Source organism: Caloenas nicobarica, chromosome 19 (genome assembly GCF_036013445.1).
Source record: "Caloenas nicobarica isolate bCalNic1 chromosome 19, bCalNic1.hap1, whole genome shotgun sequence".
Taxonomy (NCBI): domain Eukaryota; kingdom Metazoa; phylum Chordata; class Aves; order Columbiformes; family Columbidae; genus Caloenas; species Caloenas nicobarica.
Window position 1 is genome coordinate 9,818,198 of NC_088263.1, and position 21,985 is coordinate 9,840,182.

Genomic DNA, 21,985 nt, shown 5'->3' on the forward strand with positions numbered 1-21,985 from the left:
CATTTTCAGTAGCTGAACTTTCAAAAAATGTCTTTTAAAATATTTTGGGGGGAGGAGGGTCCTATGCAGCACCTATATGAACATGATGCTCTCTTGCTCCCTCTGCTGTTTCTGTCACAGTGGAAAACTGTGAGTGTTTCAAGAGCTGTGTCCATTCTTTCATATACAGTAAGAAATATTCATAACTGAAATGTCAGCAGGTATAGTTAAGGTTTTCCTGACTTCTTTTTAACATAATAAATTCAGATATTTATATAATGAAGTTGGAAACTGAATATTTAAAATAGTCACTATAAAAGAAGTAGGGCTGCAGTAAGGTTTTTGTCCTAAATCCAAGCTTAAAAATCATACCTTGAACATTATTATGTTATAAGAATATGGCTATGAAGTACAAGCAAAGACCATTTTTCAAGATGAACTATTAATATAAATGAATCTTAAGTTCAGGAAATAATTACTAAATATTTTTTAAAATGAGATTGGATCTATAGTTTTAATTTAAAAATTCCACAAGTAAATCAACAGCCACTGATTATGAGATCTTCAGTAAAATCTTCCATTGTATTTAAAAACTCCTGACAAAATGCACATGCTGTATTTGAAGGCCACCACTCAATCCAAGTGCTGGAGTCCAAAGGGTACTGGAATCTAAGAAGACAACAGAAAATGATCATTTGCTGCTAAGATTTGGGGAGAAAAATAAAACAGAAAAAAACCCCAACACAATATGAAATTGTTTGCTTTGTGTTCACAATTCTGTTTTAAATGTACACACCTGAAAACACATTGTGTAACTATTGGTTGAATTAATACTTAAAAAATTAAATCAATTATATATTACATATGAATTATTACATACAAACACTTGTCACTTCACAGCACACACTAAGATTAATTCTATACATATTCTCATGGTAAATTACTTACTTGAAATTGTAACCAACGCTAATCTTTAAGGCTTCTTTTCCCATGATCAAATACTGCTCTCCTGGGCTCAGTTCAACATCTGTGCAGGTTTTCTTTTTAACAAAGGTTACTTCATTATTTTTTTGAGCAAAAGCCTGCCCTGAAGTAGAATGTCAAGAATTAGAAAATTTCACAAAGAGAATTTCTAGTAACTCACATATTAGACAGAAAACACAGCCAAGGGATCAACAGGACACTCACCTCTTTTATAGAGATCCAGAAGAGTTGCAGAATACTTGACAAAATAACCTTCTTCACTGCGAGATAAGATGTTCACTTTATAAACTGTAGAACAACACAAACCAAACTTTTTATTATTGCTCATTCCTGCAATACATACTAAATCTCTTACAGATGCTCAGATGGAGAATATAATGTCCCTTTACAATAGTAATTTCTGGGAAAATGATGGCTGTAGCTGTACACTGTCAAGCTAAGAAATGTTAACAAATTCTGCCTGTGCTCTACGGAAGCTCTACCCATGCTCTCATCTGATGCCCCCCAACTTCCTCTGACCCCAAAGCCACAGGATCCCGTTAGAATCGTGCCAAGCAAGAGACACGCAGTGCTCATTAGCAGAACTTCTCAGGTCAGGCTCACTGGTGCACTAACCCTGTTATGTGACTGATTCAGCAGAAGGTATAGGCAGCTCTTCTCTGCTCCAACATCACCTTCATATACCATATGTCACTGTCAAACCTGCTGAATTTTAATCACTGAAGATCTAATTGGAACAAAATGTTTTGCAGCAGTAGTAAACACGTAAACGTTTCAGTTAGAGCACGTGAAATGACAATTCAAATATTACCATATGCAATATCACTCTGGCACGCAGCTTCTCTCCTGGTGTCAGCAGTTAGTGACCGATCCAGTCTCTCTTGTACTTTACTGCACTCGGCTACATTGAGAAAGAAAAAAGCCAGCATTAAGACAATGTCATCACATTCTCAAATCAAACATATTTAAAATAAAAATAACACCCTCAGTCACATGAACTTAACCCGTCAGACGTCCATGATCATACTGCATGCATTTTTATTATTTTTTTAAATGTAAAATTTGGAGAGGATAATTGCTGTGTTCTTATGAGGATTTTTTTCCCTTGTATTTAGTGTGGTTTTGTCCAAAGCACTACATTACTTTTTCCCATCAAGTGAAATGGGAAAACACCTTTAAAAAAGTTTACCTTCCATGCATTTGCATTCATCTCCTTCACACAATCTCACAAGTTTTTCATTTCCATAGGGGTTATAAAACATAGTGCACCTTTTATCTAGAAGATCCAAAAAGAAGAAATAAATACATGTAGAAAATCAAAGTCCAAGAAGTCAGCATTGAAACTTTGCGAGTCAAAAGTTACCTGAGCTCAAAATAACAAAGATTAAAAAGCTGTGGAAGAAGTAAAAATGTTGTCTTTAAGGAGGAATGAAGAGTTAAAAGGCAAACAGGAATTTGAAGACATGGAACACACACCTGGTGCATGATATTCATACACAGTGAACGTGGCAGGATTCAGCATTCCAACTTGGAAAAGCTCACTTATTCGGAACCCAACACAGAGAAAATTATTTGCTGGCACCTACTTGAAAGACACATGAGTTAACAAGCGATAAAGGAAACAAAATTATTCCAAAGAGTTAAGGTAGTGCTTACAGTTATGAAAAGGGTAACATACAGAGTCTATCTGCAGAATAACATGCCCGTCTTTTATCTCATAATCTGCTATCAACTGATCAACTCCACTTGCAAGCTGCAGGGGAAAAAACAAAACAAAAACAAAACACACAACAGAGAAAAATCTTTTATACAAGTTAAACATTTTTGGATGATCTTGGAGGTTTTGTAATCAGTAGCGTTAACACAGTTCTGAGATGTGAAAAAACAGAGACGTCAAAGTTTAACTAGATGTTTAGCTTCTGACTCAGTCAAAAATCCATAATATAAACTTAGGTAGATTATTCTCATTAGTATTAGAAGTATTTAGAAGCAATGAGGGTATAATGATATAAATCTGCACTACTTCTCTAACAGAAAAAGACAAAGAAGAGTAAATATTATAGTTCTGCCAAAAAACTTCAGTAAAAGAAAGAAGTTCTCTAATACTTACAGTAGATAAATCTTCTGTATTTGCTTCCAATCCACTGACCAAACCTATGTCCATCACGGCATGAGCAGACCCTGACTGCGGCTCCCTCACACCGGGCCTGTACCTAAGATAGATTAAAAATAGTATTAGTTAAACATAACTGCAATTAAAAAGAAATCTTCAAATGTGGCCCCAGAAAAAAACCTAAGGTAAAGTCTACTAACATTTGGACCACAGTAAACCCATAATGATGCAAAATAGTCCAGACAAATCATTTCAGATTTATGCCAACACCATGCAGAAAGAAGCTTTTCTTAATAGTTGTGTTCCAGGAGAACCCATATATAAATTAAAGAAAAACTCCCTCCCAAAGAGATCATGACTTTTGTCTCTAATTCTGTTCACACACATACCAACCAGCACAACCCCATCGGCTGTACTCACTTTGCACAAGCCTCCAAGCGCCCGAGGGGCTCACTGTCTTCTTTTCTGTAACCTTTTCAGATCAAGTAGAGTCAAATAAGTAATTTTATAATTCTCCAGAAGCAGCAATCCAGAATTCTCATATAGCATTTTCATAATTGAAAGATATTGTTTTGGTGGCTGTTTTTATAGGAACTCATTGTCTAGCCACAAACAAGTAACATTAAACTTCTTTTATAATTCAGGTGAAATGACAGCTTTAATGCTTAGTGTACTTTATAGTGTACTTTATGTTATTAAAATTACTTCACGGCAAAAGCTCAGAATGTGGCTATATACCCTTATACCCTGTTGTAACTGGACTTGAATTCTTAGTACCTTGTACTCACTGTAAACCCCCCTCCATCCCCCATCGTATTTCTTTCTTCTGCTAGGAGTTTGTATTCCTCACTCCCCCAACTGCAAAAACTCTTCCACAAATGAGTAAAAATACACCTAAGAGAAATACATTAAAAATTGATTCTATTCACAAAACCACAATATTTTCATAAAGGGCTAAAAAGGTTTCTAGCAATTTCTTTTCCAGTTTTGCATTTAGAAAGTGGCAGAAGTTACTACAGTTCCGTTCTTTACAAGAAACACTTCGTTAAACACAGTAAGGGTTTTTTTACTCCCTCCTTTTTACTGACCTGAGTAGTAATATTTAAAACTATATTAACCCTTTACCATCAGCTCTCTTTGGAACAATCTTCAATTCAAAGTTACACGACTCTTCAGATGTACCAATTGTGTTATATACTGTCTTCACCTACACATGTACAAATAAATTAGATAAAACAGAAGCAATAAACAATCCTCAAAGCTAGCATAAAACTGTGAAAACTCATAATATGGAGAACACCAGACCAGTAAAAACAAGCCTGTACATCGTGATTAGTTTTGATGGATGCAAAGCAGAGTAAATAAATGATCAGCACAGAAAGAAATGGGGAATTTTTGAGCAAAACTACAACCTACTTGCTGGTCATATTTACCAGACTGAAAATATTATCCAGACAATTCCTGATATTTTAGGTATATAAATACTAGCACACAAGAATATGTACAGCTCAGATGTTACTAAGTTTGATGCTAGAAGAGGCTGCGAAAGATTAGAAGAAAATACATCATGGCAACAGTTTAATATTGAGGCATACAAAAATTATTATTTTAAATTTTGCAAGAAAAGAGTTTCTCCATGACATTGCTTAATAAACTATGATTAAACACCAGAATAACAGAGAATTGAGCCATGTTAGAAGACTCCATTTATAAAAATTGGGTGCATGCTTACGTTTACAGTAGCTATGCCAGTGCTGCTTCCAGTGCTTACGTATATGTCATCACCCAAAGGTGCCTAAAGGATTGATATTAAACAAAAACGTATAAGTTAACAACAAAGATAGCGCTATCAGCAACAATTCAGGTGAGAGTATCTGCTTGTCCCTTCTACATTTTAAATACATGTTAAGGCCTGATGCTACAGATTCTACAAAAAAAACTTCACAGAAACAAGCAGAGACACTAAATTTAAATGAATATTCAAATGCATTAAATTTAGCAGATAAGTAAAGTCTTTAAACGTTTACTATACCAAACTACTACCAATTTACTGAAAGAAAAAGCTACTTTAGTAGTAATTTCAAAGTTCAAATAATTATTTAACAAGCTGCTAAGAATTCTGCTTTTACTTTTCAAAAGTGACACTATTCACTCACCGTTATAGTTCTTCCCACGAAGTTATCTTCTGTCAGTTTGAACAGATGAAGGTTTCCGTGGTTTTTGTACGCTACCTTAACACTCATGTCCAAGTTAAGCCGTTTGACAAGAAGGGAATATTCAGTCAAGGCCTCAAGGGCATTAATCGTGTCCTGACAGAAATCAACAACAAAGAATAGATTCCAGAAATGAAAAAGAAATGAAAATGTATTACAAAGCAATTTCTTTTCTGCCCCTTAACCACGATTACAATGGTAACCATTTCTAGCTAAACAGCTTAGCATTGTCTCAGCAGAACACTTACTGTGCTGGTAACATATTGAACACTATATTCACAGACATATTTGTGCAATTTAAAGAAATGCATGCAAGTGCTAAAAAGGAAGCAAGCAAATAGCAATAAACAAACAGCACTCATCAGCTTCTTAGTGAATTTTAAAAATTTTTTTAAAAGCGAGGTTGTATGAATTGGAATATTCTATATAGAGTGACTAGTTGATAGTGTATCAGAAATCTGGCAACTTTCACTTGACTTTTAGTCTGTTCATGCACACTAACACAGTTTTTACAATGAAAAATACATACCTTCTTATGCTGCATTCCATTTTTGTGGAAATCAAGAACCAACATCATGTCATGAAATGAAATATTGCATTTTATAAAAACCTCAGGAAAAGAGTTTTTCTCCTATGATTAGTTTTATTCAGCAGATCTGAAGTCAGTGGAATCAGCTTGCAAATTTCTGTTTATAATAGACTTCATGAAAAGAATTCGTATATGCCAGGGACAAAGAACATCGTAGCAACAGAGTCATTTGATGGTAATCTCACACATAGGACATCAAAGTTGTCAATGTGGTCTTCTCATGATATTGCCCTCTTAAGGTGTCTCAGATTTTGGTACTTGAAGAATGAGAACAAAATATTTCAAAGCTTACCTGAGTTGAATAAAATCCTCCACCATATCTTTGTTCTTCAGACAACCATTTGATGATTGGATTGGCGTAGTTTGTGTCCCCTCTTAGCAGAGTAGTAAGCAAGGCATATGCTGTAGTTTCAACCATTTGTGCAGTTACAGGGCTGGGAGTGTGTTGGTCTGGTGTTTTGAAAGTATTTTTCCAAAAACGATAGATAGGAGGATCACCTACAAAAGCATAAAATGAAGGTTTGGGATTGAAACAGTGACAGCTCTCTCCAGACTACACAAGCTGAAGGTCAAGGAGAAAAGCAGGAACTCGCTCAGCATTTAACAGAGGATGAAGATATACTTCTCTTACACTAGTACACTTATAAAATGTTAAAATGTTCTGATGGTTATACTAGAAACTGAAGATAAACAGACCCAATGCAAAGCATCTGATGCATATCTGAATACTGCTGGTCCTGAACAGAGTGGCCAAACAAACAGAACACAGATTTTATTTTTTTAAAGCCACTTTCAACAGACAGAACAAAGCTTTTCTATTCCAGTAGAAATCATTACTTGGCAAAGAACAGTCTGAGTCCCTTGTCTGTGACAATACACACTAAAAACACAGGGCATTCACAAGAGACTACGAAGTCCCTCATCAACCAGTGAGAAATTAAGAAGATGACCCAACAGAACAAAAGTGAGAGCAGTGGCAGATGTTGTGAAAAATCCCACTGTGAGCCAAGGAAGAGTGTGGACACATCACAGAGATGAGGAGGCAGACAAACGTAATCCTCCACGGACACCTGTGCAGAAGGGAAGCCGATAGATAGAACAAACTGAGACGACGGGGAGTGACAGACGCTTCGCTGACTCGCATCCTGCTCAGGAAACTGCACAGTTGAAAAGCTGAAAGCAGGATTCAATCTAGCGAAAATACCAGGCCACTCAGGACTAAAAATTCACTTATGTCAAAGCAAGAAAATGCAAATTTAACTCTCCAAGTAGCACCATCACATTAGAGAATTTAAAAATACTACAGCCTGAGAGTCAACTACAGTACAGACTGTGAGAGAATGTAATAATACCTATGACAGACGCTTCCTTCTTCAGTGCAGAGAACGCCGATCGTGCAGAGAGATGGTTCAAATCCACAAGAGCCAACGCATATGAAGCGATTGCCATAGTAAAGGGGCTTTGAGCAGACTGCACGTTTTTCATCAAATAATCTCCTGCTTTATTTTTAGCATCATGGATTTTCTGAAAGGATGAATAGGATACGGCTTACACCTGTTAGACTTGTAGTTAAAGAAACAACTTCTGTCCAGACAATGTAGGTATGCACAGTATCTTCTACAATATATCTTACGATGAAGTGATCCAGAATTTCATTATTGTTCTTTTACTGATTTTGAAAGACAAAGACTAACAAAGCAAATAAATCTTAATATTTGAAATTTTAAAAAGCCTCATGATTTCTTTGAACAAATGTTAAAGAAAATGAAAGAAATTAGAATCCCATAACAGGGCTGCTGGCAGAAATAAAAATATGATTTACCTGAGTAGGACATATTTGAATTGACTTTTCAATTCCAATAAGAGAAAATGCAGTGAGATACAAAGATTTTTCTTTAGCTTCTCTAGGTAATGTACCCTACAAAATAAAATATGTAAATATAAAAAAACCTAGAAACAACAGTTAATTTAAATACATAGAGCTTTTTACAGTTTAGGTGAGGAAACAGAAATTCCTGTAAGAAATATCAGTTTTGTTTAAACTGAAAATATGTTGACTCTTTTGAAAGTAATAGCATATTTGTAAAAAGAGACAAAATGATATAAAGTTATTGGCAAGCCAGGACTATTATACTGTAAAATCAACCTACATACATTTTTGGTTTGGTTTTCATACCTGTAGTTTCACTGGTTGGTAATCTGAAAATTCACTGAATGACCCATCTGGCATTTGACAGTTTTCAATCAACCACAGAAGTGAATTACAAACAGAAATTTGATCAAGATTTATGTATTGATTAACTTGTCCAAGAATCCTTAAAGCAAAAGCTGTCAACCTGCCAAGGAAATCAAACAAAACATATTGGTTTTGATTAGCAGATACTGTTACATTCCTCCATGCTAGACACAAATTTGCATTATTTATGATTTAGGTATTTTACACATTCCCTCAGTTCAAACCAATATTGTAGATGAATCTTGAATTTATGTTAACAAAAGTGCAATGCTTACTGAATTTTAAATCATGATTCCATGTTTCAGGATATGATTTAGCAAGTGAAAACAAGGAATCAAAAGATATTATTTGAAGTTGTAAGCACCATTAAAATCTACCATCAAGCTCACCTCCCATACTTACTAGAAAGTGTCACCCTTTAAAAATTCGTTATAACATGAAAGCAAAGGAGCGAAACAAGCCTTTTCCATCTGTTCTAATCAAAAGATCTTTTTAACTCACCAGGTGCTAGCTTGCCCATTCTTCCACATGCTATATGAGAAGTCAGAATTTCTGAATGACAAGATGCTTACAATTCCTAAGGGATATATTAGGCAGGAAATAAGTTATGAAAACAGATTTATATTAAAATTGTATTTTTTCATTCAGACATCTTTCTCATTCAGCAAAGTTTCTTCCCCTCTACAACTCAGAAGCAAGAGAAGCAGTTATATTTTTCTACCTTCTTTCATCTTCCTCCTCAGCTGAGTTCTTGAAGTTAAGGTTTCAGGACCCAGTAAATGCCAGTTATTTGACTCTTCCAAGTAGTGGAACACATAAAATACCGGGGCGATGCTCACAAGCTCAGCCTCCGCGCTGCCCTTCGGCAGAGCAGTGAGAACACCCAGACCGCTGGGACTGAGGACTGTGGCAATTGCTTCACCCATAAGATGCCCTGTGGAAAGAAAAAACAAAAGTTATTTAAATGAGAGACGATGAAAGTCAGTCCAAGGGCAGAATCTGATACTTATAAGTAATCATTCTATATGAGCTGTACACAAAATTCTACACCAAAAGGTGATTTGCAAAGCCTTTTCTCAAAAGGAGAACCTAGGAATAAAATCAGACAAATTTAAACAAAGGAATATGAAACAGGAGAAAAAGAAATATACAGAAAGTACATATGCGGTAGACTAGAAGTTTCAATTCAATTTACCTTTTACACTGACACTTCTATCAATTTTTGTTTTAGGGACCAGATTTAGTGGGATTTTGTATCGAAATTCTTGTCGTCTCTTGATTGAACCTGTAAATGAAAATGTATATATTCCATACTGCACAATCTAAATCAATAGATGATTCAGATGCAATAGCCAGATATAAAGGTTACAACTATCTGAGAAGTCAGACGCAAAAATACTTGGGATAACGTGAAAACTAGAAATATGCCCAAATGCACATGCAAACTATATCAGCCTTTGAAAAAGAACAGATGCACACACTTCAATCTTTCTTTTGCCTTTTTGGTTAAGAAAAGAGAGTCTGATCTGGACCTAAACTTTCAGATTCATCTCTGGTTAAATGAGAATATGCTCTAATTTCATTAATAAAGCAGCTGAACAAATAAACCAAGTAAAGACATATGTGATAATTCTCTTACCATAAACACCCTGTGGATCCAAAGTGAAACCTGCATGCAGTTCTTTCTTAACGCCTTCTGGCTGAAATCATTAAGAGGAAAGAAGTAGAACATGAAAACACTTTTGCTTAAGGAAATTTCTTAGCTGAAACAACAGTTTAAAACCATAGTGATTCTGTGATTCTGTGTTAGTACTTCTGCCTCCTACATCCTCCTCTGCAGATGATTTTTTACTTAACCGTTCTACATACATTTAAGCTAGTCTTCTGTCTCCCAAAATTCTTAAGAAAATTTAACAAAATATTTAAGCAAAAGCTTAGAGAAGTATAAAATGACAATAAAAAGGTCTTTCAATAAAGTATGCTTAAGTAAAGTATCCGAACCAAATAACTTACAATACAGTATTCTCCTTGCTTACTGAATTATAATCTATCTACATCTTTCTGACAATTCTTACATGCAAGATTTAAAATGTGCTTACTCAAATACTCAGTCATGCATTTTTCCACTGCATACACCTCAGTGAATTCAAGGATATCACACAATATTTTGGATTCTGACAATATTATATTAAATCAACATATAAATATTGATTTCTTTTATGTTTTTTGCTTGCGACTGAATCAATATGAAATTCAAGAACATTCCAAACATTTTGATTTTTTTTTCTTACCATTACGCGTAACGTTTTAACTACAATTTCGCTGTTCCTGGCTGTCAGCAATGTGAAGTTGACTGTGTGAAGACCTAATTCCAGTGGAAGTATTCTGAATGTAACCGGGGACGAAGAACTGCCATCGAGATTCTTAAAATTACAACTGCGCATCCTCGATCCAGCAGTTGCAGAATCAAAAGCACAGATTCCATTTCCAGCTGCTATTTTAACACAGAACTGAAATGTGGAAAGATCTTAAATGTTTCACCTCCATGACAGGTATAACACCAGAGAAATATTAAAGCCACCGAAATACTATGAGCATTCTACACTGTAATACTACTTTGCTGTTTACAATAACCAAGTGTTACTAACTTTGGAATTACTTGCACTAGAGACACACTAACAAATGTTCCTTAGCAACACCTATACTGGGCTTCATACACACACCTTTGCATACTATACTCAAATTTTTTCAACCATAATTTTGCACTTCTGAACGTATTGCCTGAAAAATAGACCTTTTTCTAGTCAATCCCTGGACAATGTAACCTGTGAGCTCTGGAGCAGGTAATTCAAAAAGCCCCACTGCTTTTTGACACTGTGTCCAAACAACTGGAATAGAAAAATTGTATTTTAACTTTCATGAGGCAAAGTTGCAAGAGTACAACAACATTGTAATCAGTGGAATGGCTAGAAATGAAACAATTAATGACTGGATTTCATTGTTACATGGTTATGTAGATCATACCTAACACCAGCTGAAGGATGGAGAAATCTGATCCAAGGATCAGATCCTGGATACTCCCAGGGGAAACGTAGAACTCACTAAGACCACAAATTACCTTAATTGGAGAATCTCTATGGTTATAAACTGATCCTTTTAACTCAATTTGTTCTCCTCGCACCACAGAATAAGGAACATAAATGCTCAGGAAGATGTCTTTTACAACTGGCACTTCCAACGGCGCAGCAACACATATACCTATGAAAATAAAAACCATAAAAGCAGATCATCTGATCCACCCATCTGATGAACAAGTTCAAAAGAAGCCTTCCCATACTTGCCACCTTTACTGATGATGTGTCATTTTTCAATATGTACTTTCAAATTGCCCAAGCTTTTTTAAAAGTGAGCAGGCTCTTGCATCCTGTTACAAGTTGCTGTCTCCTACTCTCTTTCTGTTTGGACTATAGGAAAATTTGTTTCTTCCTTTCCTTGGGTCCCTGAGCTATTGATAGCAGGACACTGGAAAGCTGTGCCAGGGAAGAGTCACTCACTGCTTGTTCTTACATTCTTCTTAGTCATTTATTATGGGCCGCTATTGAACACAAAATAGACTTTGTCTTCCCAGTCACATTAATAACAAGAAACGAAGTTACTTCCTTTTTCCCCAAATAGATACTTTGCCGCTTTCCCTTCCTGCTTATCAACCAGCAAATTAACATTTTAGAACATACTGCAATGAGAGGTTCTGCAAAATCCAAATGGAAAAGCTCCCTAATTCTTTAGCTACAGTCTAATCAGGTTGAAGTACCCACCTTTATCAGAAATGCCAACACCTTGTACTTCCCAGGTAGTCAGAGAATCAGGCAAGGTGACGGACAGAGTCTTTGACCTGTGTTTAGAAGCGTTAATACATTTATACATTATCAAAAGCCATCTGTTAACACCAACAGCTAATCAGCACAAAGACAGTACGTGCCCAGAGCTATCTGCCCGACTTTACAGTAACTGGTGTTTAGCAAGGTTGAAAGTGAATCTAAAATCAACAAGTGAAAGAAAGTCAACAATCTGGGCACCAGATAGCAGATCCTGCATGGAGGAAAATGTGGCAGGAATAGTTTGTCCATGTAAGACTGTGTTTTAGAAGGAATCCTGGGTACAACTAAGGCTACCCAACGCACCTCAATTTTAGCATTTACGTCCTACAAAACTGATGACTAAGTCAAATGTTGGTAACAGATTTGAGACGAGTAATACCTTGGAGAAACTTGGTGAACTTCCCATAACCAGCTTTCAGGGAAGTAGCTGCGAACTTCTGCTTCATCCAGTTCCAGGACAGACTCAAAATCTGAAGAATATAAACAAAATAAGTAAAAACCAACCAACCAAACAACAAACCACCTGCCAATGGCCTTCCATGAGAGTCTTAAAAATCATTCTCTTTTTCTTTTGTCATACTGTGTTCTGCTCACTTGCCCCATGTTCTGCTGCAAGTGTTTCACCACACGTCCACCGCAGAGTTCAAGCTCTCATACTTACGCATTCTCGCCAATATTAGAAGTTTATTGGGTTCTTCCTCCCGCAGCCTGTTTGCAAATTCACAGCAATCTCTGAATGCAGAAATGCACTTTTCATTACTCCGAATCCGTCGAGCTCTATCACTGCAAGTCTCACTGACTGGATATGCTTTCACTCCAGCCATGCAACATTTGCGAACTTCTGGATGTGCATATTTGGATGCTGAAATAATAATAAAATAATTCCCTTCTTTGAGATGAAATTTTTATTTTCAAATATGTCTCAACTCATTATACGGAATGTATTTTTAAAACTTGCAGAATTTCAGTGAAGGTACAGGTTTGAGGATGAATATAAACTTGTCATTATTCAAAAGCTAGTGACACACAATTCATCACTGCTCTTCTGAATTAACAGCATAAATTAGATAAGAGGAGTTTTATTACATTTTAACAGTCAAAGGTTCTTCTGACAGGTTTGGTCACTGGGATATCCCATATGGCAGCATTGTGAGTTTTCAGCCTATGCCTCTTCAGAAAAAGAAAGGATCTTAAACATATACTGTATTTTCAATGCACACTTAAATCTGGTTGACTTCAAATTCAGCATATGGCTAAGAGGCTTTTTAAATGGGGTCCTCTCTAAAATCACTTTCCATATTTGTCAGTCTCTCTCCACTACATTAAGTTGACGACAAGAATTAAAAGTAGTAAACAAACACTCAGATTCTTGATTTCTAATGGACTATTTTTTTCTTAATTATATACGTTTAAATTTTTTTAACACCTTCTTTGAGTATCTGCTCCTTGAAGTCAGATCGTTTGGTTCTTAAAACTTCATTGCAAGTTTCACCTGTTCAAAAAGAAATAAGTACAGTGGACATCAGCTTTTTTTGTAATAGCATAGCCCACTTAAAAATAAATTCCATAAAATTAAAACAAAGGAATACACCTGCTCCATTTGAATCATCAGCATTTGCATTCGTTAAAAATGTAAGCCCAGCCATTCGGAATACATCAATGTTGTTCCGTCCTCCTCCAGCACCACACCCAAGGTCACTTTTTTCCAAATGTAGCATTATCTGAGGAAAAAAACCCACATCAGTAGGTAACTAAAATGTGGAGTATTATATGATGAATGAGAAAGTCACACTTGCGGAAGTGCCACTTCTGGAAGATGAATCCCTCTTCTGCCTATTTTCAGGCTTACTTAATGCAGGTCACATAATAGCTATCTGAATATGAACATGAACAAAATAGCAACTTGTTTTTTTCTTTTGTGGTTGCTACTTAACTTTTTCCATTGCTCTCTTTCCGCTTCCTGTGACTCCATATACAGCCTTGTCAATAGATGACAAAGCAACAAAGGAATTGAATTCTGTTTTCATGTCAAGTGATACGGCTTCTGCTGGTTTCAGTACCTCTTTGCTTGATTGCAGCCTAATCTATAAATTGAAAACAAATATTGGTAATTTTAAAAGCACATGAAGCAGACACTTCAATAAGTCAAGGAAGTGTTAAAGACCATTTGTAATTCCAAGCTGAAATCTGACCATAAAATGAATGCACACCCACAAATTTTAGCACTTAGCTTGCTACTCACATCAAGACTATTCCCACACTTCTGTTCCACATTCAGCCAAACCGAATCAGCTACTAACTCGGCAGCTTCTTCTCCCATGACTATGTAATAAACAATAAGACGTGCTGAAGGAACCATTTCTTGGGTTATCTGAAAAGTTAGATGTTCATATTCCAAATCTTTAATTCTCTTCTGAGTTCCAAAGCTTACTATCTTCCCTTTCGATGTGATCTATAAAAGAAAAATGATGGAGAATTTTAAAAACTGCCGTTTTAGATTTAATATGTTTCTTACATGTAATAATTACTTGCGTTTAGACACAATCCGACACAAACACAAATGTATTTGGGACCAGTGGGTGTAGTTCAAGGGAAGGTCGCTCTGTCCCTCACCCCCTCAAAAGAAGTTTTGTCTCTGTGCATCTTCCTCTCTATTTCAGCTCCCAACTAGCACTACTGGTTCTTAATCCCAGTCTATGTCAGATGAGAATTCAAAACAATGGAGATTTAATATATCATTCAAACATGAGACTATTACTGATTTTTCTACTGTAAGACTGACAGATGGTATGTGGAAGGAATAGTTGTCTGAGCTGCGTGTATTTTGTATGCTGAGGATAATTCTTGATTGTTGAGGTTTTTCAGCTAGGACCATACATTAAATCACAATCCAGTATTTGTGTAGAAACACCTGTTACTTACCAAATAGCTGTAGTGATGTATTTTATGAATATACCGACTGTGTGGATATACATTGATATTTACGAAATCTCCTACTTCTAGTATTTTGTGGTTTGAAGCCCAGTCAATATATAGATAACTCTGACTTAATGAGGAATAAGCCTTCGCTTCATAGGTTTTACTTGCTTGGTTTTCATCTGAAAGACGTGGATCTGCAGTTTTTACCTGAAAAGATAATAAATGACTGAATTTTTTTTAGTAAAGGGGGAGAAAAAAAAAAGCTGTGTCTCCTGATTACTAAATAGTTATGTACAGAATTATACTTAAGAAAACAGTATTAAAAGCATTCTGTAACATATTATTCAGAGAGATTAATAAAATAAAAGCCAACTCAAGATTTTTACACTTTATTAAAAAGATCTATAAATATCAAATCTATTATAAAATGGTGGTGTAGAAGCACATACATAAATAAATAGAGAAGAAAAGGATAACGATATGCCTCCCTACATAGTCAAGGAAGCTCTCTGAGAGATTTGTTTTCACAGAATTCATTTAGCTTTTTAGTAAATAATTATTATGAAATAAATGTAACAAATTAGGATATTTTGTTTCACAATAATCTAGTATAGAATTTAATAGAGAAGCAGTGTTTCATTATAGCACTTACATTTCATAACTGATTATTTGTAACAGTCTCTAAGTTTATAAACCATTAACTTTGGAGTGTAAAATCTTCCCATCAGTGTTGTACATTCATGAAAGCACAGGATTAAACTCTTGAAGAAATAAATTAATGGAACGATTTAACTCACTTGAAATTCCAATATTTTGCAGTCAGATGGGATATTAACAACAAATAAAGCAGTTCCATCATTCATGCTTGTTTTTCTTCTCCCAGATTCCAAATGCTCTGATATCAACTCAGTCTCATCCGTTTGTTCACCGACTGATTTTGCAGAGATGGTTATAGGGACACTTCCAACAAAGTGATCTCCTGTATCTTTCACCTGCACCTGTTCATCACAATAGAGAACATTTCCTATACAAATGGAGACATTTATCAAGGAGAAAACTTTCAAGTTGCTAAGAGCTTCTACAACAGCAAACGAAGAAAACGTGAACTGACAATGGAAATTAAAAGCAAGTTAAGACCTACAGTAGTACAGAGAAAAAAGAATAAGGCTTTTGCAGGATGGGTTTTATGTTGTAATGTGCAACAATACTGCTTATGTTAACTAACCTTAATGAAGAACGGGAGCCCAGGCTTCACAAAGAGAGGAGTAGCAATCAAACTCAATTTGTAAGGAGATACAGCAAATCTGACTCCAGCAAATTCTGCTTCACCACTGAGGCCACCTGACAAAATATGATGCCCCTTTTAATAATCACATCCTAGAACCTGTGTTTTCTCCACTTGCCTTCAAAGGGCAGCACAATCTGTCTGTTATAGTGAAGCCCTTGCATCTAAAGGGTCAACAGCCAGAAAGATAAAAAGTTCAACCCCTAAGCATTTTCACAGGGACAGATGGACTATTCTTCCTTGTAAGTTTTTGGAAGAAGGATTTCTGAATACTAAAGAAGTCTGATACTAGGAAAGTTACCCATTTAATTCTGTTTTCTAGTTCTGTTTACATCTGCATATGTTTAAAAAAAAAAATTAGAAAGCAGCTTACCCTCAGACTCCAGCACTGATGCCACAATATATAAATAAGACCCATCCAATTCTTCCAGACTTTGAAACCCTATAAAACTCACTGCTTGCTTACTGTTAAAATTGATCTCAGCTACTCCATTTTCAATCTGGAGAAGAAACACAAGTCATTATTTAATGGTAAATAATTCAGAAATAATATAAAGATACACTATACACAAATCCTAACTTCAACAGGTTTCTGTCCATTGTCCATTTTCAGAGGAAACCAAAGGTGGAGATGTTTTAATGAAGAATTATTTATTCCCTAAAATTATTGATAATTAATCAACCAATAGCACATATTGCAAAGTCTCCATGCAGGCCCAACAAGAGGTAGCAATAACACCAAGGTATCTTCGCTAAATGAGGAACGATAATGCCTTTTATCATTCCTTGGTGACTAAATCAAAAAGGCCACATTGAAATTCCATTCTATCTCAGATGCTGCTTCTGAGTTTCATTTTAAAGTGCATTTCTATGACCCCTATGACAGGATTACGTAGGAAAAGCTGACACTGAATAGCTGTCAATGCGAACTAGGAGTTGGAACCCATTCTCATAAAATTTAATGGGAAAGCTTTAGTGGAATTGGATCAGTTCTGAACTCAGCATATGAAATCTACACAAACTAGGCTTGTTTCTTCTTACCCTAGTTACATGCATTGCACGAGGCATCATTCTTTTTTCACCTCCTTCAATTATTCCAAAACGAAGAAAAACATCGGCACTTGGAAGCCTTTTGTTATAAAAATAGCTGAGAACAAAACAACAATATAAATACTTTTCAGATGACTTCAATGGCTGCAACAAAGCATTTGTTTTTGAAGAACAGTAATTTCCTAGGCAAGAGATAGAAAACAAATGTCTGTGTAGCTTTCAACACTTCCATAGAAAAATCATCATTTTGTAAGAGTTTTAGAAAGGGTCACTTAGTTGTCTTACAGAGCAGAAAGGATTCTGATAACAGGGGTTCTTGAGGAAGTAAAAGAGGAAACTTCTGGACACTGGAGAATCATTCTTCAGGTAAAAGAAGAGGTACACACACATATATCTAGAAACCAAAGCCAAATTTCCTTACCTAGCTTTCACAACAATCCTGAAGTTCTCAAATTTATCAGAACTAATAAAGTTGCTTTCTGGCTCTATGGCGATGGAAAAGCTTGGCATTGCTGAAAATTGAATAGAAAAGAAAAAGCCACTTAGATGTGGTTTTGTACACTAAGCCACAGGTACCCAGAAAAACACCTCTGTATAACCAAAGAATCATATTGGTTTAGAGTGATTTGATTTACAGTATTATAGCCCCAAAACACAGCTGTCAGCTGGTCCACAATGAAGCACAAGTTCTAAAGCCATAATTTATCTGCAGCTGCTCTGGCTCCACATTTTGCATCAGTGCAACTACGTCAAGATGACCCAGCACACTGAAAAACAACTCCAGTCAGAGGCAAGTTGTATTATTAATAATACAGCCTTACAGTGATGTGACTGATGAGCTCAAACCGACACTACTGCTTGGCGTCACCCTGCAGTGCACTGCTGCCTGTAAGCAGGTCAGTGTTACCTCAGGCATGTCTGCATTTTTTTCCCAGTGTGCTGTATAGCTGTGCTCTGTACGTTTCACTGAGAAAACCATAAAAATTAAGGTTCACAGTATGGGCACAACTTACCATATTCCTTAACCTCAAATTTTGCAACAGCTGAGGTTATGAAATTATTCTTATACTTGGCTTCAATCTTCCAAATTCCATATCTATAAAGTGGCATCAATAATTCATGTTAATAATTATTTGGAGAGAAAAATTCTGCACCCAGTTTTTGAACAAATTCAGTGCATACATTGAGAAGATTCTGCTTTGATACTTTAATAACGAAACTTATTTTAAAGCATAGAAATAAATTGGAAAAGAATATGCCATTATTTATACTATGACTATTGTCAGATTGTTGTATAGTTACAAGCAGAGACACATTTTGAAGTCTGCAAATGCAGCATCTTGTACTTAAAAAAAAAAAAGGCAAAAGACAATCTAGCAGTCTAAGAAAAGGCAATATTACGTTAATAATTCTCAAAAAGCAATAAATAAATCTACTTAGGATTAGGAGGAATCTTGAAGTCAGGAAAAGAAACTATTCCAGTGAAATCTTCTTCTTCTACAACATCCACTTTTACTCCTTCAGGATCCTTTAAATCGTAACAGGAAAGAACCAGCAGTTACAGGTCATTCTCATCAAAAGGAAAATCTCCATTCAGTGATTCCAGTGGAAACCTGCCCATAACGTATTTTTCTAAGATTTCTGCCCATTTCATGGCATGAAAACACAATCAATTTAGAAACAACTTGGACTGACATTCTGATAAAACATTTTCTTGTGGTGCTGACAATTAATGGCTGTTACTACACAATGCTTGAAATTGCAAAAAAGCCACTGTAATACCAACCCTATTATTAAAGGCTAAAATATATAGTATAGTAGACACTGATTATTTTATATCTTAAATGAAATAAACAACAGCATGAAAAACATAGTATTAAAATTCCCTCAAAAATCCTTTCCTCAGATGTTAAAGATAATCCATATTATTTTTTTTTTCTTCCATTCTGTAACCACTTCGGATCTGGACTTAAAAAGCAAAAGTCATTTTTAGATCTTTTAAAAGATGTCTGGCTACCTGCGAACATATCTCAGAGTTTTGTTAAATATTGATTGCAATCTTGATTTACTCTCCAACTACATTTATTGTTTTTGTGATATACAGAATAATAATAATAAATTCAATGACAACTTACCACAAAAGTCAGGACAGTTTCTCGCCGAGCTGGCTGCAGTTCTTCATTCAGAGAGTAAACTCTGACTTTCACTGTAAGAATTATTACAATAAATCTCAGTGTCATACCATTATAACGATTTAAAACCAAACAAATGAAACTCAAAAAACTCCAACCTTTTATCCCTACTAATATTTTAAGTTTTTTGTATTTATAGAATGCTCTTGACCTTTTGTCAGTATAGTATCCAAACAGTATTTATTCCTGCTAACAACAAGAGACCCCCACACCACCAAGATATTTTTTTACTATCACAACCCAAGCATATCACTTTTGTAGGAAAAGAGCTCAATCTACACAAATCCAATGATTCAGTCATCATTTCTTCACAAACGTTTTTAAGATATTCCCAGTAATATCTTATTCCCACGGATGAGTCCTTTAGGCTGCAGAGGGTTGGGACTAAGAGGATATTGGGAGAAGTGATTCATTCCTACAGTATGATCAAATAGTTCAAAAGATTCTGATGATTAAAAAATAAACCAGCAGCTGATGGCAATAAAACATAATCAAGATCTCAAAAGACATTTAAATCCTAGTTCCTTAGCAATGTCAACAGACTTTAAAAATTAACTAACAGCCAAGAGAAATAAGCATTATTTACCTGACTGATCAGGAGTATAAATTGGTTTGTCTGTGTGAATAAAAAGAAACCCGTTCTCATAGGAAACAGGCATTTTTTTTAGTCTTGTAAAATGTGGAGAAACAGCTTCCAAATACACGTAATTGACTGAATCCTCTGTTCTTGGTAAATCTGTTGGCTGAAGCTGGGGGAGATTAAATAAAGATTTTAAAATAATATTAAAATATTTTTCAACTATTTTTCTCTGCAGTATTTTTTGTTGAAAAGAGTATCTGAATAGCAATTACCGTCCTTCTGTTAATTATTATTAAATAAAAACATCAACACGCACAAGGGCTTATTCTTGCTTACATCATAGATGACAGTCTGGAGTATTAAGCTACAAACAGATATTTTGAAATCTTGCATTTTATCTATGTCCAGAACTAAAATAGCAAATGTGACAATAAAAACACTGCAAGCAAAGCCTGAATTCCTTACTGTTAAAGTTGCAGCATCTTGGAATTTGTTGGCTGGAGTTAAAGAAATACGACCAGAAGAATAAACAGTAAGCTTATCTGGAAAGCTTTTTATGGCAATATTGACTGGAAATTCCTTCTCAAAACCAAAAGCTTGAACTACGACTTTCTCAGATGCCCCAGCTCGGAAGATCTTTGGTGCTGTAAGGACGTATCTGCATATGAAATATAAAACAATAAAAGGGCAATGGAACTATATTTCTTTTGGGCTTCTTACTTCCGTTTGTAATTCACTTATGTACACACTGTTAAAGCAAACAAGATAATCAAGCAAAGTAATTCTAAGAGACTAGTTAAAAACGATAGAACCCCAGTCAGAATAATTTTTATGAAAAGTGTAATGTAACATTACCAAACAACAGCTTAGGTAACGCTTATGGATTTGATTTTGCAGACACAAAAGCCGGTCTACTAAACCAGGCTATTTAAACGGAAATAATGATTCCTTTTGCCAAATTAAACCCCAAAACGCTAACCCTCCAAACAGCACACTTGTGTCGTTTCCCCACCAGTCCTTACTGCAATGAATGGGGCAATTTACAGTAAAGTCCAATGTGAATAAATTTGTGCAGGAATACTCTAATTTCTTCAACACTTTATAAACTAAAGTGTGCATCGCTCCACAAAAGTACAAGCCAGGCTTTAGTACCTGGCCACACAATGTATCTAAAATACCTGCCGTTGAACAATACACTTGATATATGTGCCCTTCTTTTTCTGAAATGCCAAAAGCACTTAGGTTGGCTGCTTTCTATACAGCATTGTTAACAGATATAAGAATCAAAAAAGCACCACCAAGTACAACTGTAAAATAAACATTTAAGTAAGAGCTTTCATCAGACTGTAGGAAAGTATCTGTCTTCAGGCACTGCAGAAAATCTCATTCTGTGGCAGCAAATACAGTAATTCCAGAAGCATCAGCCATTTTTCTAGCATTAGTCCCACACAGACTAGTGAGAATTTTGTTTGTGAAAACACACCAGTTTGGATAGCACCTTTTGTATTGGTTCTACTGAAATTGTATCTATTTACCTAAAATAGCAGACAACAATCAAGTAACATTTCCGGTAAATTCTCTATTTGCTTTACTTACGTTTTCTCTTGGCCAAAAGTTGTTCCAGAAAATAGAAAAACAAAAAAACATATTAAAATAGCCATAGTGTCTATGACAACAAACAGCAAACCATAAATGCTAACAATTCTGGATCAAACTGTTTGGCTTCTGCTGTCGGTGAACAGCAACAGCACCAACATGGTTCACTCACAGTTAATAATTAATTGCAGATCATCTTCTACTAAAACATTATTGCCCCCAGGAAGCCAGAACGGCTAAACTTAGGAAATTTTCAATTCAAAATTTCAGTTTTTTAATATGTTCAGAGCAATCCTATGTCAGTCTCTCCCTCTGATAGCTACATTAAAAATATCATTTTCAGATGTAGCAAAAAAAATCCAACAAAAATT

General features: G+C 35.4%; 1 protein-coding gene across 2 annotated transcripts; it reads right to left on the bottom strand.

Moving 5' to 3' along the window:
- Positions 1–518: 518 nt before the first annotated feature.
- C5 (complement C5) lies at positions 519–21,679 on the bottom strand. 2 transcript variants are annotated; one of them, XM_065648508.1, is made up of 41 exons: positions 21,615–21,679; positions 20,484–20,676; positions 20,025–20,187; positions 19,382–19,452; positions 18,683–18,774; positions 18,260–18,342; positions 17,668–17,758; positions 17,238–17,343; positions 16,570–16,696; positions 16,137–16,252; positions 15,709–15,909; positions 14,915–15,118; positions 14,235–14,444; positions 13,927–14,076; positions 13,584–13,713; positions 13,419–13,484; positions 12,654–12,854; positions 12,372–12,462; positions 11,930–12,006; positions 11,233–11,372; positions 10,406–10,624; positions 9,754–9,814; positions 9,310–9,399; positions 8,836–9,048; positions 8,616–8,691; positions 8,055–8,214; positions 7,701–7,796; positions 7,231–7,402; positions 6,171–6,376; positions 5,233–5,385; positions 4,809–4,871; positions 4,202–4,283; positions 3,497–3,548; positions 3,074–3,176; positions 2,642–2,716; positions 2,440–2,545; positions 2,153–2,239; positions 1,775–1,864; positions 1,168–1,251; positions 928–1,066; positions 519–648 (listed from the first exon to the last, which is right to left on the bottom strand). In XM_065648508.1, exons 1-41 carry the CDS (start codon positions 21,677–21,679, stop codon positions 519–521), a joined length of 5,034 nt encoding a protein of 1,677 aa, XP_065504580.1. The 2 variants fall into 2 exon arrangements, with proteins under 2 accessions (XP_065504580.1, XP_065504581.1); XM_065648509.1 differs by having other exon boundaries at positions 3,497–3,541; positions 4,195–4,283.
- Positions 21,680–21,985: the final 306 nt, after the last annotated feature.